Source organism: Alligator sinensis, unplaced genomic scaffold, assembly GCF_000455745.1.
Source record: "Alligator sinensis unplaced genomic scaffold, ASM45574v1 scaffold181_2, whole genome shotgun sequence".
Taxonomy (NCBI): domain Eukaryota; kingdom Metazoa; phylum Chordata; order Crocodylia; family Alligatoridae; genus Alligator; species Alligator sinensis.
In genome coordinates this window covers 739,194-761,365 of record NW_005842429.1, presented here as the reverse complement: position 1 = coordinate 761,365, position 22,172 = coordinate 739,194, and the positions used below count along the sequence as shown (strand labels likewise).

The 22,172-nt window shown below is 40.7% G+C and overlaps 1 protein-coding gene across 1 annotated transcript in view; it reads left to right on the top strand.

Annotated features, from left to right (window-relative positions):
- The window catches only part of OSBPL10 (oxysterol binding protein like 10), a 175,187-nt gene that overhangs the window by 114,006 nt on the left and 39,009 nt on the right, over positions 1-22,172 (top strand). Inside the window, exon 7 of the mRNA XM_006030210.3 lies at positions 15,954-16,100. Within this exon, the coding sequence (XP_006030272.1) occupies positions 15,954-16,100 (147 nt within the window). The remainder of the gene's footprint in view (positions 1-15,953; positions 16,101-22,172) is intronic.

Below are 22,172 nucleotides of genomic sequence, written 5' to 3'. Positions count from 1 at the left end.
AGAGTTCTCTGGGGCTGAGCAGCCTTGCAGTGCCCCCTTCCCCACCCCATGGTGGCAGGGGGGGAGGAGGAGGAGCGGGAAGAGTCCTCCCAGCATGGGTGACTGGTGCTGCCTTAGTCGGGTGGGGGGGGGCATGTGCCCCCCCCCACCCGATCAGTCCTGCCAACCAGAGCGCACCCTCTACGCATCGCCACTGCCTCTCAGCACCGAGGAGAGCCCTCCTCTGTGCCCTGCGGTGGTGAGGGAGGAGGGGGAATAGTTCCTCTCTAGAGCCAGGCAGCCTTGTGTGTGGGGTTTGCTCCCAGCTGTCAGGGAGCTACTAGGGCAGGCAGAGCTCTCTCCTTCCCCCCAGCATACACTTTCTTTTCCCCCACCCACCAAACTCTGCAGGCTGAGGTTGGGGTTTAAACCCCTCCTCAGTCTAGCTCAGGCCTGCTGGGGCCTGGCCATGCCCCCGCTCAGCTTGGCTTCCCTGCTGGAAAGGAAGGGCTACTCTAGTGCCCCCGGACTTCTGGGGGCACTGCAGGCATGTGCTGAATGTCTGTCAACTTGCAAACTGGTTCACTCTCTGTAGGTTACGCTAACCTGCAAAGATTGAATCAGTTCAGGCTCTGGCTTTTTGAATCTGTCCCTAGCTTTTCTGTCCTGGGTATGGTTGTGTAAAATAATCCATTTTTGTTTTGTTTTGTGTTTTTTATTTTTTAATGCATTTGTATAGTGAAACACCAGGTGAAGGGCCTCCCTTTCCGAGTCAAGTACAGAGACTGAATGGCTACTGAGAGATCCTTTAGCGTTGTTGATTAGAAATTGAATAGCAAAATATTCAGTCTGTGGAGGATTCATGGCAATTTTGCTTTTTACTATCTGGGTTCTTATAGTTTCTGCTGCTACTATAGCTTTTTTACACAACTGCAGGTTAGTCAAATTCCATTCTGCATAATTAACTTCTGCCAACCCAGTATCCTGTTTATGACTAGAGCAGAATGAAGAAATATTAACACTCTGGTCTGTATTGGACTGACTAGAATGCTTTTGTCTGTCAGTCGGTAAGCTGCTTTCAGATAATTATAGATATATTTATTTCAACCACCTATCTTTTTTTTAAAAGCAGAGAAAAATAATTCCATCATAAAAATAATTCCATTTGAGCATCTTTCTCTGGACTTGTTCGGTGTCCATATTGGAAGCTCCAAATTGACTTCCCTTAAAAAAAATAAAAATAAAAAAAATACTGAAATATATTTTGGAGCCCATTTGGATGTAGCTGAATTTTGTCTATAGTAAGTGGAATGAATCCCTGAATTATTTCAGTATGCAATCTGTGATTCTGATTTCTAATTAAGCTCTACATACAGTGAGCTTGTCCTGCATAGAAGAAAATGCTTTAAGCCAAATGACTTCCCTAACCACTGAATGCAACACTAAATGGTTGTTTTAGAGGGAAGGAAACTTTTTCCTTGCCTGGCAGTTTGGTTTATAGCAATTGTAAAGCCAGTCCACTGCTGCAACTGGGAATAGTTCTGTATGTATTTGGGAGTAGATCCATATAATTGGATCCACTGATTGCTCTCAGACCCTTCTTAAACCTACTTCAGGTGCCATCCCAGCTGCTCCTTGGTACCTTTTTGGTACTTTTTCTATGCAATCTCTTTTTTCTGTTCTTCCAATTTCCTCCGAATCCTGTATACCACAACATTTCCCTCTAAGAGAAATAATTACTATGTTCTATATTTATGCATTTCTGTTGCAGACCTGAGGTGTTAGCGTTGGTCCTCTCCCCCTTGAACCAGGTTTTAATTATGGCAGTGACTGTGAAGGTATTTAGGCCCAGATACTTCATCGTATTTAGGTGTTTCTCCAATGAGGAACTGGGCCTTAGTGTTTTCTGACATAAAAAGTGACTGTAAACTTTCCCTGGTGAGTGTTTTATGAGCCGAGAGAGGTAGGTAGTTATGTTAGTCTGAAGTCAGGCAGAAAGCAGGGTAGATATGCATCATGTTGACTAACTAAATCAGGCTGCTTACAGATGTTTAACTCTGCCCCCAAACCAGCACTTTATTTTAAACTCATGGCGCTTTTGTGCCAAGCCCAGCACATGCCCAGGAGAGGCAGTGCATTTTTTAGACCCGGCTCACACAATGTCTATATAGATCAGGCGCTTTAGTGGGGCTTTTTTGTCACTTATTTAATATCTGATTTGAATCAAGCCCCACTGAAGTGCTGTATCTACATAGATGCTGCAGAGCCAGGTCGAAGTACTATGCTGCTGCTTCTGGTAAAGTGTGTGGTTTTTGTTTTGTTTTTTGGGAGGGGGGGATTCCATCTGCAAGAAGCCTCAGATGTATAGCATTGTTTTGGCCTTATCTGTTGAGGCTGCAACCTTTGCAGACTGTTCTTACTGAGTATTTGTACGATCCCTAGTAAGTACAATGGGGTCCTACCCTGCACTGTAGTCCCTAGGATTACTTCTCTAGGACAGTGGTTCCTTACATTTTAACAATTAATCAGCATAGAAGTATAGATCAAAAGAACACATTCTATTGAACTATTTTAAGTGATAGATACATTTGAGACTGCATGTTTCCCAGGGCTCCGCCCTTGATAAAATCTGTGTATTTGATGCTCTTGAGAACATCTAAACAATAAATGTGTGATGCTGACGTGTGGTAATGGAAGAAGAAGAAGAGATCGAGGTTGGTAAGGAACATGTGCATTGTTACACAGAGGTGCTTTCTTCAACACATTAGAGGATTTCTTAATGCATTCTGCTTTTTCCATTATGCATGATTAAATCCTTTTTAGGCTGCATAATATATAGTACATTCCTTTAGCCTGTAATGACTTGTATAGCCAAATTACTCTGTGGATGGACGCTACTAGTTTAATCCTCTTGCTATCAAACCATCCAGAAATGTCATGTAGATAATCAATTACAGACTCCCAAGTAAGGCTTACTTAAGGTTTAAATGTACAATTACACTAAAGTAGAATTAAATGACAGTAAGTTTGCTACAAAAACGCTGATAGAAAATGACTTGCGCTAATCTAACTAATCTTGATTTTTTTTTTTTTTGATAGCTTTCTCCTAGCCGTTCCTGTTATAGCAAGCAGAGTCCTCAGTAAAACTATATATGTAAATATTTTATGTTGGAAGCACATTTAAGACAAACCACTTGATTATATTTAGCTCCTCCTCCCCCAAAATCTATGTAGGACATATATGAGAATAATATGCTTGCTTATTAAAAAGGCCACTCAAGTTTGTTTGTTTTTTTTAATTAAAAAGTCTGAACCTGTTTTGAAGAAATCTCCATCTCCAGTTTATATAACAAATGCCATAATTTCAAGTGGAGTTCTGTAAACTTGAGGGGTAACAGAATATAAAGAATTCAATGAGACCTGCTACAATCAAGTTTTTAAAAAGAAATTAATTAATTTTTTTAATTATTCTTTGCCAAAGATTATCATGTAGGTAAAACTAACATAGCTCCATACCAAGCCCAATTTTCTATTCGTATTGTATGTTAATAAGGAATTTGTTTTATGTTGTCAGCCATATCCCTCTGTGTGCTTATAAATAGGTTTGGTATCCCTCCCTATTCTTAAGGTTGCCCAACACTTGCCCTCATGAGACTTTTTTTTCAGTTGCCTATAACTTCACCAAACTGTAATGTTTTGGGCTGATTTTTTTTTTTTTTTTTTTTTTTTTTAATGGAAGAGACTGACTTGGTTTGCTTTTTTCTGAAAATGTCAGACAAATTGTATCTATGGGGAAAATGCTGTTTTCCCCATCTTGGAAAAAGCCATAAGAATTTTCTATCAACAAGCTCTAGCCAAGCAACAAAACTGAGACAAGGATGAGAAGCCTTGAAGAGGGGAAACTTGGACTTGGGACTTGGACAACATCAGGGATGGGAAAGAAACAATATAGGTGATTGGTAGGGAGGGCACGGGGGGAGCACATGCCTCCCCTGACAGGGCTGTCCCTGCTGCTTGTGGCTTCTGCGGGTGCTTGCCAGCCCTGTCCTTGCTGGTGGCAGCAGCTTCTGTGGGTGCATCCCCAGACTCTAGAGTGCGCCAGGCGCCCATGATTGTAGAGATGAAAAGGATGCAGTTGGGGAAAGTGTACAGAAACAGTTATCTACTGGAGAAACACTATTCTCCAGAGCCTGTGCTAAAATTAGGATTTGTGGACTTTGTCCTCCCTCCCTTGATAAGGAGCATCTCTGAAGCCCACTGACTAGGAAATTGTCCTGTTCCTCTGCTTCAGACAGGATAGCCTTCTGCTGTTGTGGATTACTCTCTGCTTATGATGGACCTGCTTTGTAGATATGGTGCATAGGTTTGTGGGTCTTCAAGGCCTCTATTTCATTTGTGGTAGAAGCTGAGAAGTGCACTGTTATGAGACATGGGGTAACAGAGTAAGAAAGGATACTTTTATAGTTGGTTGAATGCTGCCTTGGAGAATTGGATCTTATTGCTATCTGTGCCACAAAAATACGATGTGATGGGTGTCACAACCCAATGATTTTAGTGCCTCGGCACGATGGAATTTTCCCGCCACGTGAGAGTCTCTGTGCACAGCAAAAGTTTTCTACTGCAACAGAAAACCCCAGTGCAAGAGAGTTCCTGCCATTCGCATGCAAATTTGTGTCCCACTATTGGCCGTTTCTAAATTATCCCTACGTGGCAGCTAATGATTGGCTTGCTAGCCGTATAAAATTCTGTGTGACTTCTGCCCAAGTTGGAGAACTTTGAGCACGCTGCAGAGTGCCTTTGAAGAGTCCTGACTTGTGGCTGAGCTGATCGATAGCCTGATCACCTATCGATTCTTCTCCCCGTCGCCGAGCGCAATCCTTCGACGTACCCTTTTCCCTGCCGGCCTGACTCGTGTACGGATTCGCTGGCCTGAGCCTTGCCAGCTGGAGCAACTCGTGTAGTTGTTTAAGCGACCGGACCACCTGCGTCGTGACTACTGGTGGCGTAAGTAAAGCTTTTGCAACCAATATGCTTTGTCTGCCTCTCCATTCACCAGCCCACTCAACGACCGAGTAATTTCTAAATCCCCTCAAGTCGGCTCCGGCCGTCATAGACCATGGGCAAGTGACTTAAACCAAACTTTTCACAAATTGTCACTAACTTTATCTTCATTTTTATTAAATGCCTGAGATGAGACTCTGGGATCTGATTTGTGGAAGTGCTGAGCACATTCAGATGCTATTGAAGTCAATAGATGTGCTTTGAAAATATAAATTAAGATGTAATGCTATGTACTATGAATAGTCATGTCCCTAGGGTTTCAAATTTGTCACCCAAGATTAGTGGCCACTCCTGACCTCAATCTGTCTGCAGTTCAGACCCCATCATCTGTAAAACTGACATAAACCTACCCCTTCCTCTCGCAGGAATGTGGTGAAACAACTCTTGTTTCTGAAGCAAGTGATGCAATGATGTGTGTCATGGATGACATGACATAGTATTTTTCCATGGGAACTCTTCCTTGTTTAGTGCATATGATGATGCAGAAAGAGGTAAAATTAAGGTTTCCTGGATACTCTTAAATCTAGCACTTCCTTACTTTCAAGTTCATGACTTTGCGAACTGTATGCTATCATATTAGATTTCTTTTTGCTAAGGTTGACAGAAATTCCTCTGTTGTGATAAAAAGACATACAAAAAAATTAGAACTCTTGGTTCCAAAATGATACCTTTTATTAGACCAACTAGAAAATGTCAAGAAAATTGTCCTTTTCTGCAAGCTTTTGGGATCAAAGTCTCTTCGTCAGGCTCTGGGAACAGTGTAGATGGTACAAGATGGTAAAAAGTCCCCATAGGTAGGAAATAAACTTCATTTTCGCACAGAGGGAGCTGAAGATGGAAGGCTGTCCCTCTGGGTCTGTGAGAGTGTCTTTGTGAGCTGTGTTGAGTAGCTCTTTGATGTGTTGATCAGGTAGAATTCCTTCCCTGGAGGTGTCAGATGGCAGGCAGGGAGGTGAAAAAACTGTCTTGTTCTGCATTGAAGTTTAAAATCCGAAATCGGCTAAAATTCGGCATCTTCAGTGTTTCAGGGGTGTACTTGGTAGCCGTGTTGTGGTAAGTAATTTGTTAGCCTTCAAGGTGTTTTGCCTTTAATTTAGGATAAGTCTGCAGGGCTTTTCTCATTGTTTGATCATTATTATTATGATCCCTTTACTGCTTTTTCCTCTTAATTTAAAGGCAATACTGATTTAAAATGTTTGTCTTGTCATACAGTACTGAGAAACCTTTTTGTGCATTAGATTTTTCAATTAAGCAGCATCCTAATTTGGCACCCCTGCCTCGTTAATGACATAGAAGCTAGCAAATATATAAGACTGATTCTGGGAGAGTATTCAGGCAGATTCTGGCCAAATCAAATTTAAGTTAGTCAGCTAATAAGGCAAGGATGCATTTGATTAAAATGGATCAGATTTGCTTTTAGTTTTCCTTAGCTTAGGAAAATAAATATCATAGAATATGCACAATATTCTCTCTCTCTTTCTACTTCACCTTGTATCTGTAACCGTATAAATACAGTATCGCTGGACAAATCTGCACCCAGACTATCTAGCAACATTGAGACCTGGGTATTGATGCATCACAGAGGTTTTACCCAGATAAGTCTGAGAGAACCTTGATAGGTTGAAGGAAATGACCAGAATAAATATTAACTTGATTATCATCCTTGATTCAGGGGAGTGCATATGTTTTTAATTCAGGTTCACAATTTGATGTTTTGTGCAAAGTTGTTTTGATGCTCCCAAATGTAAAAGATGTCTGAGACTGCTTTCTTTCTCATTTTCACTTGTTGAAAAGGGTGTCACCACTACAAATCTCTCACCGTACAACACTTCTCAGGTTTTGTCAGATCAGTGGTCCTTCTAGTTCAGTATTCTGTCTCTGATGATGGCAGAAGAGGATGCTATAAAGGAAGAGTGTTGAACTGGATATTTCTAGTGATCTATTCCCTATTCAATACTCTCCCTGGCATCCACCATTACTGGTTTAGAGATGCCGGGGGAAACATCTCCAATCATTCTGTTGGGTAGCCATTAATAAATCTGTCATCCATGAATTTATCCAGTCCCTTTTTGAGCCTGGCTCTGCCATCTGCTGCCAGCACCATCTGTAGCAATGAATTCTGCAAGTTAAGTGTTTTGTTGTTGTTGTTGTTAGTTTTATACCTGTTGGCTACTAATTTCAGCAAGTGCCCCCTAGTATTTGGGACTTATTAGTAGTATTTTGGGACTCGGTGAACAATAGTTTCTTGTTCGCTTGGTCCACACTCTTCATGATTTTTCTAGACCTCTTTCATATCCCCCCTTGGCCTTCTTTTATAAGGCCTTTTAGGAGATAATTACCTATATCTTTGAGTATTAAAGACCAGAAGAATAGAATATTGCAATGCCATTGTCTCCAGTGGAGAGATTACATCCCTGGTTTCACAGTCTCCTACCTGAATTAGGGCCTCCTTGAATCTTGTTGGTAGGAACAATCTGCCCCTGTAGACTTCTACTTTAAGGAGAAGCACCACTGAGAAGGGATGAATAGCAAAAGAGGTAAGGGGCAAACAGGAATTTAATTTACTGTCATTTGATATCATTGCATATATAGCTCTGAGGGATTAGGAAAAGAAGGGGGGCATTTTACCATACCTGGAGAATACCTAAGAATTCAAGTTTGTGCTGAACATAGATGCTTGCTTATTTAATGGTGCCTTATGCCAGTGGTAGCATGTCACCTTTTGGATTTCACCAGAAATATTTCATGTAGTGCCAGATGAGAAATTATTAGTTCAACAGGGAAGAAAAGGGGGTTAGGGTCAGTATTTTAGGATGGGTAAGGAATTGGTGAGAAGGGAAACAGTAACAAGTTGTTTCATGGGGAAGGAGATTTCTAATCTTTTTGTTTCAGGATTAGTTCTGGGACCAATATTTTTCACACATGACTTCGGTATAACAAGTAAGAATATGCTGATGAAATCAGCCTGTGACACAAAGTAAGAAGTTTTAGTACCGAGGAGGCTTTAAATATCATCCATCCATCCCACTTCCGTTGTTTCCTACTTCCTGTCAAGATAGAAAAGCATTAATACCCTTGTACAAGTTGCTTACAAGACTTCATCTGGATATGGTGTACAGTTTTGGGTACTTATCATTTTAAAAAGAATAACATTGAACAAGTGCAGAGAAGGGCTATGAGAATGGGCTGTGTATCAAATGAAATGAGAATAGAAGAGTTTGGCAAAATGAAGGCTTGAGAGGAGATGTGACTGCTGTATGTATATACAAGAGGGAGGCAAGCGCTGGAGGAGCTAAAGGACAAGGTCCACAAAAGAAAAAATGGGTAAAAATTAACCAGAAAATAATTTAGAATGAAAATTAAGAATATGAATCTAAATTTTAGAAGAGGGAGGTTCTGAAATACCACTTCAGTAGAAGTAATCAAGGGGGAAAAAACCCCTAAATTCTGTGTCAAGCTCTTTCAATTAATGAATTCTGGTAGACCAGTGGGGGCCAACTTTCTTGGCAAACTTGTACTGTGCCACAGATTAGCCCTGCACCCCGCCCCAAGTGCCAGTCTAATCCTTTTACTCTGTTTGAACTGCTGCTCAGCTTTCTCCTCCTTGCCTCATGCTCCCTGCCCAATCTGCTGCTCTAATTTCTGCTTCCTGCCCTATCTGCCTGTGTGCTGCCTGTCCCATCCCTAGTCTGCTGTGTGCCACACATAAAAAGGCTGTCTGTGCCACTTGTCCTGGAGACTGGCCACCCCTGCTGTAGACAATGACCCAGGATGTCCTTTCAAATCCTGTGTTTCTGTGTAGGTTACCCCAGTTTTGTGTAGCATTTGCTGATTGTCTGTTAGATTCTGGGTGCAGGTCAAAGCTGAGGGTGTTCATTTTATAAAGCTATAAACAGTTTTGGATTTTGTTAAATTAGAAAAGTCCCATTTTCAAAAGGGACTTGAACATTTGTCTCTATACGTCTGTGGAATTCTGGCTCTCAAATCTGTCTTGAAAAATGAGACTTCAGGGGTAAGGTTACTTGAAAACCTCTTAAAATGTACCCATTATCTGTTACTTCTTCCCTTCCAATAGCAGGTCAGTTGCTAGGAAGAGGTCCTGTAGGTAGGGCTGTAGACTGGCCGGTCAAGTTTAGAATAACAGGCTTGAATTACTTGCAGCAGTGCTGTCTGCTCCTCCTTCCTCACTTCCTGTTCTGGTTTTGTTTTAAGAGTATTGTTACTTCCCACTTTTCATCTAGAGAGAATTTCAAGTAAAGAGCCTTATGTAAGAGATTATCTTCTTTTATTCAGCAAGACTTTGTTTTCTTCCCTACCTAAACTTGTGCATCAATGTGAGAGGTCAAGAGAGTTGTTTTCACGGATGATGGGCTTGAGGCATGGGTATGTCTGAAGCACAGTTCTTGCTTTTTGAATGCTGATTTCAGTTTGGGATGGGTCTTTCTGGATTTCCCTAGCCTCTCTTCAGAATACACTAAAAAAACTATTGCAAACATGAGCTAGTTTTATTTAATTGCACCTACTTACTGAAGAAGCTATACCTGAGACACGAATAATAAGCTCACTCATTCAAATTGCTGCCAACAAGGATACAGTCAATTGATGGATGTTATCTCATCATGTGCATGGCACAATGGACAATAAATGTGATTAAATGTTTAGAAAATATAAATGAAGACAAGATGAGGGTTTGAGTGGGTAGTCCTACATAGTGTAGCTCATGTGCCATTTTGTCAGATATACAATGAGCAAAGAAGTCTTTGGGAAGTAATGGTTCTTTGTTAATCAGTGTGTGTAGATAACGTTATCTATCTTACAAAAAGAAAACTAAATCTTGCACTGGGTATAGTGACAAATGGAAAAGCCATTTTCTCAATTAACATAAGTTGGCATAGCTCCATGGATTTCCATGGAACTACACTAATCTTCCGATACCTACAGGTTCTGGCTTATGAGTTTCAAATGCTGTCATGAGAGCAAATGCTAAATGATGCTGGCATACCTATGGTTGTGAGCAAGGTGACTCTTAAAATTGGAATGAAAAATTACAGATGGAAAAGACTGTTTGTCTACAATGACTTTAAGGTTCACTGAAAGGGCTAACCACGGCCAGCTGAGTTGAGATTGTGTGGCAGTCCTTGCTTACACTGAATACTAAGTTGTGTTTAATGGTGTATGTGAATAGATATAATATTTTCCTGTATAGATAAATCTTGTGATGAGTTTGTCACAACCCAAAGTTGTGGATTTTTTGATTGTGTGCGCTTCGGCACCGCTAAATTATCTTTCCGCCAAATTGCAGCTCTTTTGCACGACGAAGTGTTCTGTTGTTATAGAGAACCCGCATGCAGAAAAGTTTCCCGCCATTTTATAGACTTCTTTGCATTGTGCATTTCTCTTGCATTATAGTGATGCATGCTGCAAAGGAGTTCCCGCCATTTGTATTAAGATTTGAGCCACATTATTGGCCGGTCTTAATTTAGGCACACGTGGCGGCTAGCTATTGGCTTGCTAGCCGTACAAAAGGCTTGGGTGGTTTCCGCCCAAGTTGGAGGGAGAGACGGATCTCTAAGCGCTGTGGGTCCTTTCGAACCCAGCGTGTCTTTCTTAAGAAGGCGATAGAAGCTCCAATTGCCAAACCCCCAGAGCCTAGCAAACCCCGGGGCACCACTCGCCGATGGCCGCTAGCCTCTCCCCGTCACCGATCGCAGTCCAGACAAATCCCTACCCTAGAACCCAGTTATCGAAACCACGGAGTCCGAACCACTCTGAGGATCCTGGGAACTGAGTTTTAGAGTCCTCCAACGAGGATTGAAGCGGAGCTGTACCTGGAAACTGTCCAGCCTGCACCGCGAGCATCTCCGGTGTAAGTAAATAATCTTTTCAATCAACCATTACGCCTCCGTGACTGATTCTAGCTTGAGTGTACTACTCCACCCCGTGGCTTTTCTCCAGCCCCGCGTGCCCGGGCTGCCGGCCACAGCCCGCGTGCACACAGACGGGCCTGGCTCGCGCCCGGTGAGGACGGGACCGGGAGCTGGCCCGCACAGAGTTTAGTCCATCTTTCTCCTAATGCAAAAGTATTCCATACTGCATATTTTCTAGTACGTTTCTCAATTTTGTTTGAAATGGAGAAACCTAATTCCAGTTTCTTCCATTGGAAAATTCTTAACTCTTTAGGATTTCTTGACTGAGAGAGAATTTCCTTTTCTGAATTTCATCCCACTTTTCTCGCTTTGAAATTTTCTTTGTACTTAACATTTACTGCCTTTACTTGTACTGATTTCCCCCCCCGACCCTTCCTTTCATTGTTTGGCTAAGCCCTATAGATTTAGTTCTTTCAATTTTTTCATGTTGGTTGTTCAACACCCTTTATCAGAATACACTTTTTTAGCATTCTGTTCATTTTGTCTATACTTTCCTAGTAACAAAGCACCCAGAATTGAATATAGATGGCAAGGTATAGTAAGGATAATCATCTCCCTAGTCTAATATAAGGCCATTACGCACATACCTTTTATTTTTACTACCAGATTGTGTTGTCAAAATGTGTGTTATTGTTAATAGTACAGTTACTCAATTTGTTTAAAAAAATCTGCTTGTACCATTTGGGAAGCTGTGTGTGAAAACTGAGTCATGGAACTTCAGTTGTAATGGGAAGGGGGGGGACTTATCTGTCACTCCCCCCAAAAATAGAGATTTTTTCCTTTTATAGAAACTCTACCATTGGCTGTGTCCTTTTTTTCCCTGTGACTGTGAAAGTGAATTTTTCCTGAAGGAGAATCCTGTTTTTAGTCAGTGTACCTTGTTGAAAGGCAAATTCTTTTACTTACTGATTTCATCTGTTAAAAAGTGAATTGATGTTTCTTGACAGGGGCCACTGGCTAAAACATCAATTCCTTATCCTAGCAGATTACTTCTCTAAATGAAATGTTCCCCTTTTTTAAATGAAGTGTACTGTCACAAATGATTCAGCTTCAAAAGAGTGCTTTCTCATAAAGTCTCCTAGATTTGAATTTAAAAGATGCTAATATGGATGGTGGCCTTAAAATGCTGTTTGTTACTTTGAAATAAAAGTGGCAGCTTAAAGACTTAAATAGGATTCCAAGAAAAATAATCTGCATTTTCTATACAGAGTCTTCTAGAAACTTTTTTGGGAAGAATAATTTTCTAATATCTCATCCTATCAACTGTGAGTTTTATATTGGTTCGCATTTCTTACTGTTGGATTAGAATGGTTTAGACTAGTGGTGCTCAACCTTTGTGTCCAGTGGGCTGGATGGGCAGTGTGCGTTCTGGTCTGCCTATGGGCTGGATCCAGCTAGTGGACCCAATCTGGCATGTGGGGCAGGTGCAGCAGGGTCCCATCCAGCTGTGTAGTGAGGCGGGGGGAGCCTGGCCCTAACCTGGGCCCGCATTTGACCCGTGGGCTGAAGGTTGAGCACTTCTTACCTAGACATAAGCATGTATGAGAGAGATGCTTTACTCAAGCTGTGGTACTAACCAAGAACTGTTGGTTATTTACCCATGGGTTGTCAGATGCATGGCTATTTAAACAAACATCTCAATAACATTGATGCCTGCTTTAAAAATTAATAAGAGAGCAAATAGTGCAATTCAGTTTGCAATATTTTTCAGGAAAAATAATATCATTCACATATTGGACTCTATTTTGGGAACCTGCTATTAAAGGATAATCATTTGCCATAATCTTTTATGCTGAGCTGGATTATGATAACACTTAGTTTTAGGCTTGTGTGCATTAATTCTGTTGAAAGCAAAGAATTGGAAAAACTGGACGGGATGTTCCTGACACTTTATTGAAGCAACATGCTTTTATTTTATAGTTCTTTGCACACAGACCCTAGAATATGACTTTGAGTGACTTCCACAGTGTACTGTTGAAGGAAGTTAATTTTGTTTATTCTTTTAAAGAAGTGTCTGTTTTAAGGCACCCAGCAATTCCCTTACGCTTGTGAAGGGGTATTTAAAAGATATGGCTTATTGTACTGAAGAGGACTACAGTTCATTTGCTGCCATAGAAATGAAAGGCTGCCAGTTGCGTTTTTAATCTTGATTTGGCAAAGAGGAAAGAACTAAAGTAGACACGTCATACTGCATGTTTTGGATCAAAATGATAATATGGGGAGCATTAAAGGAGTTTGTGGAGTTATTGTAGATGATTGTTATCATTCTCATGCAAACTTTTGCTTGGCCTATATGTTCTGAGGGAGAATTAATATTTAATTAGGGATATATTAAGATTTTTTTCAAGAAAAAATAAAGATAATATACTTATTTTACTTCAAATTTTGGTGAAACTTCCATTGATTATGGACCTTACAATATTGCTATTAAATATATGCAATCTCAAATTAAAAAATACTCATTCACTTCTTTGGTAACAATAAATATCAAAATTCTTTTTGATCTTAAAAGTGCTCCAAGTGACCTGGCAAATATATATATTTGTTTAAATTGTACCATGGTGTGGATTTTTAACAGAAGTAAGAACAGCCTGTTGATATTTGCCTTCTAAATTTTTTAGAATGATTGAAAATGGTGTTTCCATTTTAGTGAGCAAGAAATCTGGAATGTCAAGCCTTGGAGGAATGTAAACTTGCAAAGGAAAAATAAAATCCTTGTTTTCACAGCAGTGTTGTCTCTTGCTGTTCTCTCAAATTTTGCCTCTTGCTCACGTTCAGCAACAACAGAGGATTGTACTGTTGTCAGAATTCTGTGAACTGATCGTTTAGTTAATTTTTGTGGCCCTTAGGAGCTCGTTATTGTTTAGCACTTTTTTTTTTTTTAAATTTTAAAATGTGCATGTTTCCTGGTATAGTGTCCACCCCTATGTTGCTTGGAGAAAACTTTTAAAAACAAATTAAAAGCACAGAGCAATGTACCAGGACATCCTTCAGGAAAGAGCAAAGCAAAAGCATCTTTTTTTAGCTGGAAACAATTTGTAGTTAAAGTCCTCTGGTCTCAGTGTCATATGACTGGAAATACAGGGAGCAGATTGACACCCAATACACTTTTTTTTTTTAAGCTCAGATTAAATTAAAAAAAAAAAAAAAAAAGAAATGTGTGTGTGGCGGGAGGAGTGGAAACTGGGATGGGGAGGTTCTATTGCTTGTCCCTAGTGCTACTAACTCCAGTTTGAGCTTGCTTGCCATAAACCAAGTTTGCAGTAGCAGCAGCACTTCTATTCAATAGCTCAGTACTCTCAATGAGGTCAAGCTGGATCAAAGGCAAGCCAGATATAGAAACGTCTGCTGTAAGTTCAGAAGCCCCCTTCCCTGCTGTTCCTCCAGTTGAAATTGAATGATTATATGTCAGGGTAGGGCTTCAGTATTCTGCATTTCATATGTGATGATTACAGAATTAGATCATGGGCAGTAAATGTAGTCAACAGGACTTGTCAATCGTGTTGTAGTTAAATAGTAATTCATTTGCATGTGAGCAGAGAGGACGGGGATATTCGTGCTGTTTCTTGTGAGGGGAGTCAAATGTGTTGCTCCTTCAAAAGCCCCAGCAGATATTAATGTTACTGTTCACCAGTTTTGAAGTTTAATGTAGGGTCAGCATTTACGTTATTTTCTTGATGTAGTAATTACAAAAGCACCTTTTAAATGTTCTGCATTGTAGTGCTGGTTGGCCAGATAATATACTCTTGCTAATTTAAGCTCAGAGGTTTTCTAGCCATATTTTGATTTGGTGAATTGTTATTGTAAATGTGTATTTTTTTTTTTTTTTTTTTTTTTTTAAATTTAAACTGTGGTTTTTACAGTGATCTCTTATGCCAAAATTGTAGTAATGGAGTAAAATGTTGCTGCAGCAGTGATGATGGGTTTTTGGTTTTCCCCAAAATTTTAAATATAAATATAAATGAGTCAAAGTAGTTAGCTGTCAAGAACTATTGGTGCTGTCTTAAGGAGACATGAACAACCTTATTGTAAATTTTTCAGCAACATAAACAAGAAGAGATGCACAGAACTAAACCAAATAATTCATACCCTGTAGTTTTTTAGACCCTGGTCCTGATCAAGGGAACAAATTTCAAACTAAAATATTTTTGTTATGTAATTGCCACCTCTTTCGGATGCAGTTCGTTAATATACCATGATTTTAGAAGAAAGGAATAAACTCTGCAACAGAGCACAATGTTTACTTCTCACTTTTCTTTGAAGGGAGATGGAATAATGTTTATTTGGTAATCCTTAGATGGTGTGTCTGGAAAGTGGGCATTATCATTTACTGTCTAAATACAGAAGTAATTACTTCACGCATCACAGTGAACTTATGGTACTGACATGATCAGGAAGTTTCTAATTAATTTTTGTTTCTCTGAACAGTCTATTTTAGTCTCCAATTTAGTGCTCATTAGGATTGGGTTCTTTCATGCAGTGGTCAAAATGTTTAGCACTGCTAAACATTTTGTTAAAAATGCATAAAATCCAAGCCTTTTAGACTTGGTCAACTGGAATAAAAGGGGGGAAAAATAATTTGAAATCAACTTGTTTTATATTAAGTATTCTCATTATATTTATTTGAGTGTCTTTATGAATTTGAGTCTACCAAGAGAGTTTTGTGATCATTGGTATATTGAGTAAAACGCAAAGTGGAGAGTTTTCTGAAAAGGATATTTCATTACTCCATATTTAGTGCCACTACCTGCTCTTGGCTGCAACTACTGCAATATTAATACCTATTAATGCTTTATCTAGTAGTTAGTTTATTTACATGGTAAATTTGCTGCTGCTGTTACCAAGATCCCAAAATAGCACTACAAGTCTGTTGGAGTGGATTTTTGTAGAGAGATTGGTTTTAGATGGCACAAGTCATCCCTATTTTTAAGCCTGCATAGGGATGTGTGTTTTTTCGGATACTGACACCTTATGTTTTCGTTTCAGAATTCAGCTCCCGAGTTGATCTCAGTTGAAGATGAGATGACAGATACCGAAGATAATGAAGAGGAGGACTTGGGAGTCATGGATGAACAGCGTAGTGTAATTCTTCATCTTATCTCTCAACTCAAACTGGGCATGGACCTTACCAGGGTATGAACACCACAGTCCTCTTTTTTTTTTTTTTTTTTTTTTTTTTTTTTTTTTTTTTTAATTTAAGTTGCTTGTTCTTACTAAGTTGGTGCTTCTTATGGTTCTCACCTCACTCCCCTGCTGGTGAGTTCCAGGAACCCTTCGCAGGTAGACTTAATGGACTTGCTCCTTTACAAAAGAGGTTTGTAGCTAGATCTGCTTTGCTTGCCAGATTTTTTTTCATAGGAAGAAACCACAGCATGAGCTGCTAAAAAAAAAAAAAAAAAAAAAAAAAAAAAAAAAGAATATTGATTGTAATCAGTGGTACACATGGTCTAATTCTGCTCTAATGCATCATAGAATATTAGATTTTACTGTAGGCTTCAAAATGAGATCTTAGTTTTTTTATCTATACAAACAGTGCTGGAAATTTAGTAAAATATTTTTGTAGGGCAACTCACATTCCTTTTGAAGTCAGAAGTGGACTAAGACTATGATAAAAATGTATCTTGTCTTTGTAAAATTTGTCTTGCCATGATTTTGCAAGCACTCATTGATCTGTTTTATGGTTGCTTCACACAAGTCAGGGCCTGGCCTTTTTTTTTTCTTCTCATAGCTCATTCAACTTCCTGCATTCATTGTCCATCCAAAGCCCATTAAATCAATGGGTTATACAATGTAAGCAGAGTGTAGGCTCACAGTCAATTTCACTTCACCTGCATCTGAAGATAAAATGAATGATGGGAGTTAAAGATCGTCAATTTAAGGAGAAGAGGAGGTGGGTTATGTTAGCAGTGTGGTATCAGATTCCTTGTGATGACTGGGAAATTTCTGGCAAATGACAGTAACAAAAGTTACGGTCCTTCTGTGAAACACTACTTTTCATGTTAAAGTCCTGGCAGAAAAGGTCATATTTTGTCTACACACTCTTGTTGTTCTAGAACCAACAAAATCAATTGGTGTAAAAAAAAAAAAAAAAAGAATCTTGTTATGGGATATGAGAGGTAGTGATAGCAGACAGGTTTTTTCATAAGCCTCTTTAGAACTGGAAATGTTGTAGATGATCTAAAAACAGAAACTTATTCTGTTAATTTTTGCATTCTAGTGATCTAATCTCTTGCGGTTATACAAACCTTGAGAGGGCTTTTTAATGGCATAGAGATCCTTTTCCTTTTAGACAGCTTCTTTTTTTTTTTTTCAAAGAAGTGAAATAAATAACATGAATTTGTTCTGACTTGTTTCCTTTACAAATAAGTACAGTATGGGAAGATCAGAGGAATATCTGTGTGTAGAGCTACTATGTAAGAGAGCTCTTCTCAAGGGCATGTGGATATACAAGAAGGGTTAGATATGCTTCTCTTTTGATCTCGGAAACAGTTTGATTAATGTATATTTTCTCTGGAATAGATTTGCCCAATGTGGTCCATCCTTTTCATATACTTTCATGTATGTCATTTGCCTTTTTCTGGACCATGATTGAAATAAAACAAATGGATTTTTTTTTTTTTGTAAAAAGACCATTTTTGAACTGAATAGTTCTTTAATCTATTGTGAAAAATAATGCATTAGGTACTGTACTACAAACAATAGTCTGAGTACAATCAAAGCCTCCCCATTTAATTTCTTAATAACTTCTTTGTCACTTCTTAGAGATGAGGAAAACTTCTTATTGGTCCTATTTTTATTTCCCTATTCTTCTGCTGCTTAGCACTGTATGTCTATTATTAGTTTAATTGTAAATGCTATAGTATGCCTAGCCTGTATTCAGAATGTTAAACTGGACTAGATACTTCATCTGACTACGTTAGTAATACCTGCTTTTAAACCATTTTCTCCCAAGATTCTTTAGAAAGCTAACGGGAAATTCTCCCTCCTATTTTGCCTACTGCCACACACAGCCCACAAATACCAAATTGTGTGAACTTGGAGGAAGGTTCTAAAATACATCTCTATCAAGGCAGGGTGCCAATATCTTGCCTTTTGTTTTATTTATTTATTTTTTTCCCCCCAAATAAGATAAGCACCTTATTTATGGGAGGGCAGAATTAAAAAGCAAACAATCAAAAAAAACCTTTCTGGTTATAGGTACATCAATCAGGAACAGAGCCTAATCTTCAGCTTCCCTTTTTTCTGTTTAACTCAAAGCTGAAACCCTCACTTCTGCTGAAGATGTGTTCATGAGATGTATGATTTTGTAAAGAGCTTAAAAAGTCTCCAGGGCTGTGAAATAGGAGAAGAGAGACCAGGAATATTTTAGCAGATTAGTGCAGCACCAAACCAATAAGAAGGAATAATGATTGCTAATATGTGTGCAGTGACAAACAATGAGCCATTAAGCCAGCTGCCTGAATACTAATGCCACTACTGCTGATTGATGAAGCAAGAATAAAATAGGATGCTTCTAATCTGGGCACAAAATCAGCTTCTCTGCTTAAGACATGGACCTGTATTTCGGGGGGGCGGGGTTGTGTTTTTTGGGGGGGGGAAGAGTTGGGTTTTTTTTTTTTGTTTTTTTTTTTGGAAAAGGGATGTAGGTGTGTGTGGGGTATGCGAGTAAATAAAGTATGTAATCCCTTTAGACAAAAAGATAACACAAATCTATATGCTGACTTTTTTCACTTCATGAAAATAGACCACTAGAGATGCTATATAAACTTTAGAGGTTGTCTATGAATGTTCTAATGCTGGCTGTAAGTTAATGTGTATATGTGTCTGTAGTATCTGTCGCATGAAGGAAAAAGAAGCAGTGTGCAGGGCTGTTCCAGTCTGGGCACTGTGAGCACTCTGGACCACCTCCGGGTGCTGTGTCCCACACATGTTGGAATCAGCTCTGTGTGCTGTGCAGTATGCATGCTAAATCTGACCGGTGTGCTGTGTGCCGTCACTAGCATATAGGTCCAGTCTAATATCCCTGGGCAGCACAGCAGACCAGATGATGGGGCTCCATGCCCTGGATCCGGTTTGTGGATCGTATCTTTGATATCCATGGTATATGCACTACATGAATACAAGGTGCCATTTGCATGTTATTTTTTCTGGTTATTTGGGACTTAACTCCTCTGTACTTTAGTTTCTCTCTTTCTTCTCCCGCTGCTCCTCCTTTTTCTTCCCCTGCCCTAAGAAGGTGCAGAAACAAATCTGGCTTACTTGGTGACAGTACTTTCTCTATTTTTTTTTCTTTCTAAAAATAAAACTGCAATATTATAATATTGAGCAGCTTTTGGAACTGTGGAAGCTGGTGGTGACACAGGGGATGTTGATCTGAAGAGATCTTTTTTAAATTACTTAAAAAGTAAATTTAGTTTTAAATGTTTAAATTTTTCCAGTGCTTGCTTCCCCAGGGCTTTTCCCTTTTTAAGTTTATTTCATAAATTAGAAATTGTTTGTTAGATGTTAAACAGATGGGCAAACAGCTCTTCTGAGCACTTAGTGGCATCTGCTCCTGAAGGACTAATCCATTAAATTCATATGCCTTATCAAAGACAACATCTCTTCCCTTTCCTAGGGGTAGTTTATTGTTATGCTATTATATTAGTACTGGCCTTGACAACATAAGGACTCAACATTTGTAGGAAAATAATAGAAGCCCTTTAATGTTACTGAGATGCTGGTATGAGAGACTCTTGCTACATTTCCTATTGAAGTATTTTCCTGCACTAGCTGTCTTGTCTTGACAATGCTAGACTGAGCTCTTTCACTCCAGCAGACTTCGGTAACAGCTAGAGCAGGGGTGTCCAACCTTTTTGAAGGTGGGGCCGGATAACAAACTTTTTATCACCCAGTGGGCCGGTGAGCCGTATTCAAAGATGTCACAGGAAGTGGTATCATATCAGGAAATGATGTCACGTGACCTTTGACACCAGTGAAGTTGCAGGGGTTGACATGGCATGCGTGCCCAGGTTGACATGGTGCTTCAGGAGCCACTTGACTACAACCAGGTTGACCTGGTGCTGGAGAAGCCATGGGACCAGCCTGGGGTAAACCTGGGGCCAGCCCGGCCTGCTGGTGCCTTGCCCGGGTTGACATGGTGCTGCAAGACCTGTCTGGGCAGAACCGGGTTGGCACCGGCCAGGAAAATCAGCATGCAGCTGAAGCCAGCTTCCCATGTGCTGCTGGGGATGGGAGGAGGCCGGCCAGGTCTGTACCGGCCAGCAGAAGCGGCAGTGGAGCTGTGTGCCGCTCAGGACTCACAGGTGCAGGCTCGTCCCATCCCAAGCGGCACACGGCTCTGCCGCCGCTTCTGCTGGCCGGTGCAGACCCAGCTGGGCTCCTCCCGTCCCCAGCAGCACATGAGAAGCGGCCCCCTTGGGGCCTCGCGGCAGGTGGCCGGGCCCGGAGAGCTGCAGCTCCCAGGGGGAGACTGGCCGGGGGAGCAAACGCTGCCTTGCTGTGGGGCAGGGCAGCGGGGCTGGTTTGAAGTGGGTGGGTGAGGAGGCAGGCGCGGGCCAGCAGTGCCAGCGACTGCTGCTTGGCCTCCTGTGCGGGGCCACTCCCCTGGGCCCCACAGGGGTAAACAGTTCCCCTCCCCTCCCCTCGCTGCTGGCTGGGGCCCGCGGGCCAGCCCTGCCTGCCTTGCTAAGGCCCCGCTGCTGCTGCTGGCTCCGCGCCGCTGCAGCTCCGCACTCCCTGCCGCCGCTGGCAGCTCCGTGCTCCATGGTGGCACTGCCCTGCACTCCGCGGCAGTGGCTCTGCGCTCTGCGTTGTCCCCACCACTCTGCGCTCTGTGACGGTGGCTCCGCGCTCCGCCGCTGTGGGCCAGATAAAATGGCTTGGCAGGCCGCATGGTGGCCCGCGAGCCGTATATTGGACAAGCCTGAGCTAGAGTGAGTGACCCTGTATGAATGCAGGGATATGCACACACAGCCAGTTACTTGTTCAGGACACAGTGCTACATTGTATCTGAGGCCTCACTTTAAAATTATATTAATGCAGACTAATTGTGCAAATCGAATGAAAATGTGTATCTTTTGAATTCTTAATTGAACATTGCCAAAAATTACAAGTTACCTCATAAATAGTAAATGGTCTAACAGATAGGTTTCTGTCCTTCATGTACAGTCAGGTCAGATAGCTGGATTATCCTGTTCTGACATTCCATCATACAGATCAACTGGGTTGAGTTTGGTTACTAGAGCAGTACTGATTAGTATCATCTTTTCTCTAGCTGATTACTACTAACCTAGAAATAACATACAGCAAACAAGTCCTGCAGTAACCCAGGGGAAATCAGTAAATGTATGAGGTGTGTGCATCTGGCTGGAATGTAAAAAAAGATAGGCGGGATGCAAATGTTTTATTTTATTTCCACAGTTACTTCATCAAAAGTTCAATGCTTCTTTCCCTCTTAAAACAGTGAATTGTCATGTCAACGGGATTTGGCTTTGCTGGATCTTCCATTCCCTCCTAAGAACAAGTGCAGTCCAGCAATTTTCCCTCACCATAGGCTGTGGCAAGAGATAGGAGTACTCTTGAATTTACTTTCTCCAGTTAGCACTTGAGTGTAGCTTGTGTTGAGCAAAGCTTTTACGTTGTCACAGTAAGCTTTAGGTGGGTCTGTAAAGTCCTTCAGGAGCATATTTATCATTGCATTGTGCACCAATCTGTTGTCCTCTATCCCAAGAAGAAACATAGAATGCCTAGTGGTTTATTTCTCCTAACGGTAAGATTGAGATTCCTTTAGTTTCTGACTAGCAGATTCTTGGATTCTGATGACTGGCCATCTGGTATGCATTTTTTCCCGTTTTAAATCTAATTGCAGATCTTTCCCCAAAGGGAAAGAGCGAGACAGCCTTGCCCTTTCATGCAAAGCAAAAAAATTTGAGAGGTGCCAAGGACTGTTTTAGATGTGAGAAGTCTTAGTTCCTAATTCTGCACATATTTCTAAAGAGTTAACTAGTGTAATAGTTTTGCCAGGGATGAACTGCTTTAATGTTAGAGCATAAGGCACTTGCATATATGCCCCACGTTCCTGCAGTGGCAAGGGGGAATGTAGTAGTCTCTGTGAAACAGTGTATACACTGTATGTGATGCTTGTTGACCCCAAATTGGCCAAGTGTGCGTCTGAGATGCAGGCTCCTGGGGTGTTTTCCTGCC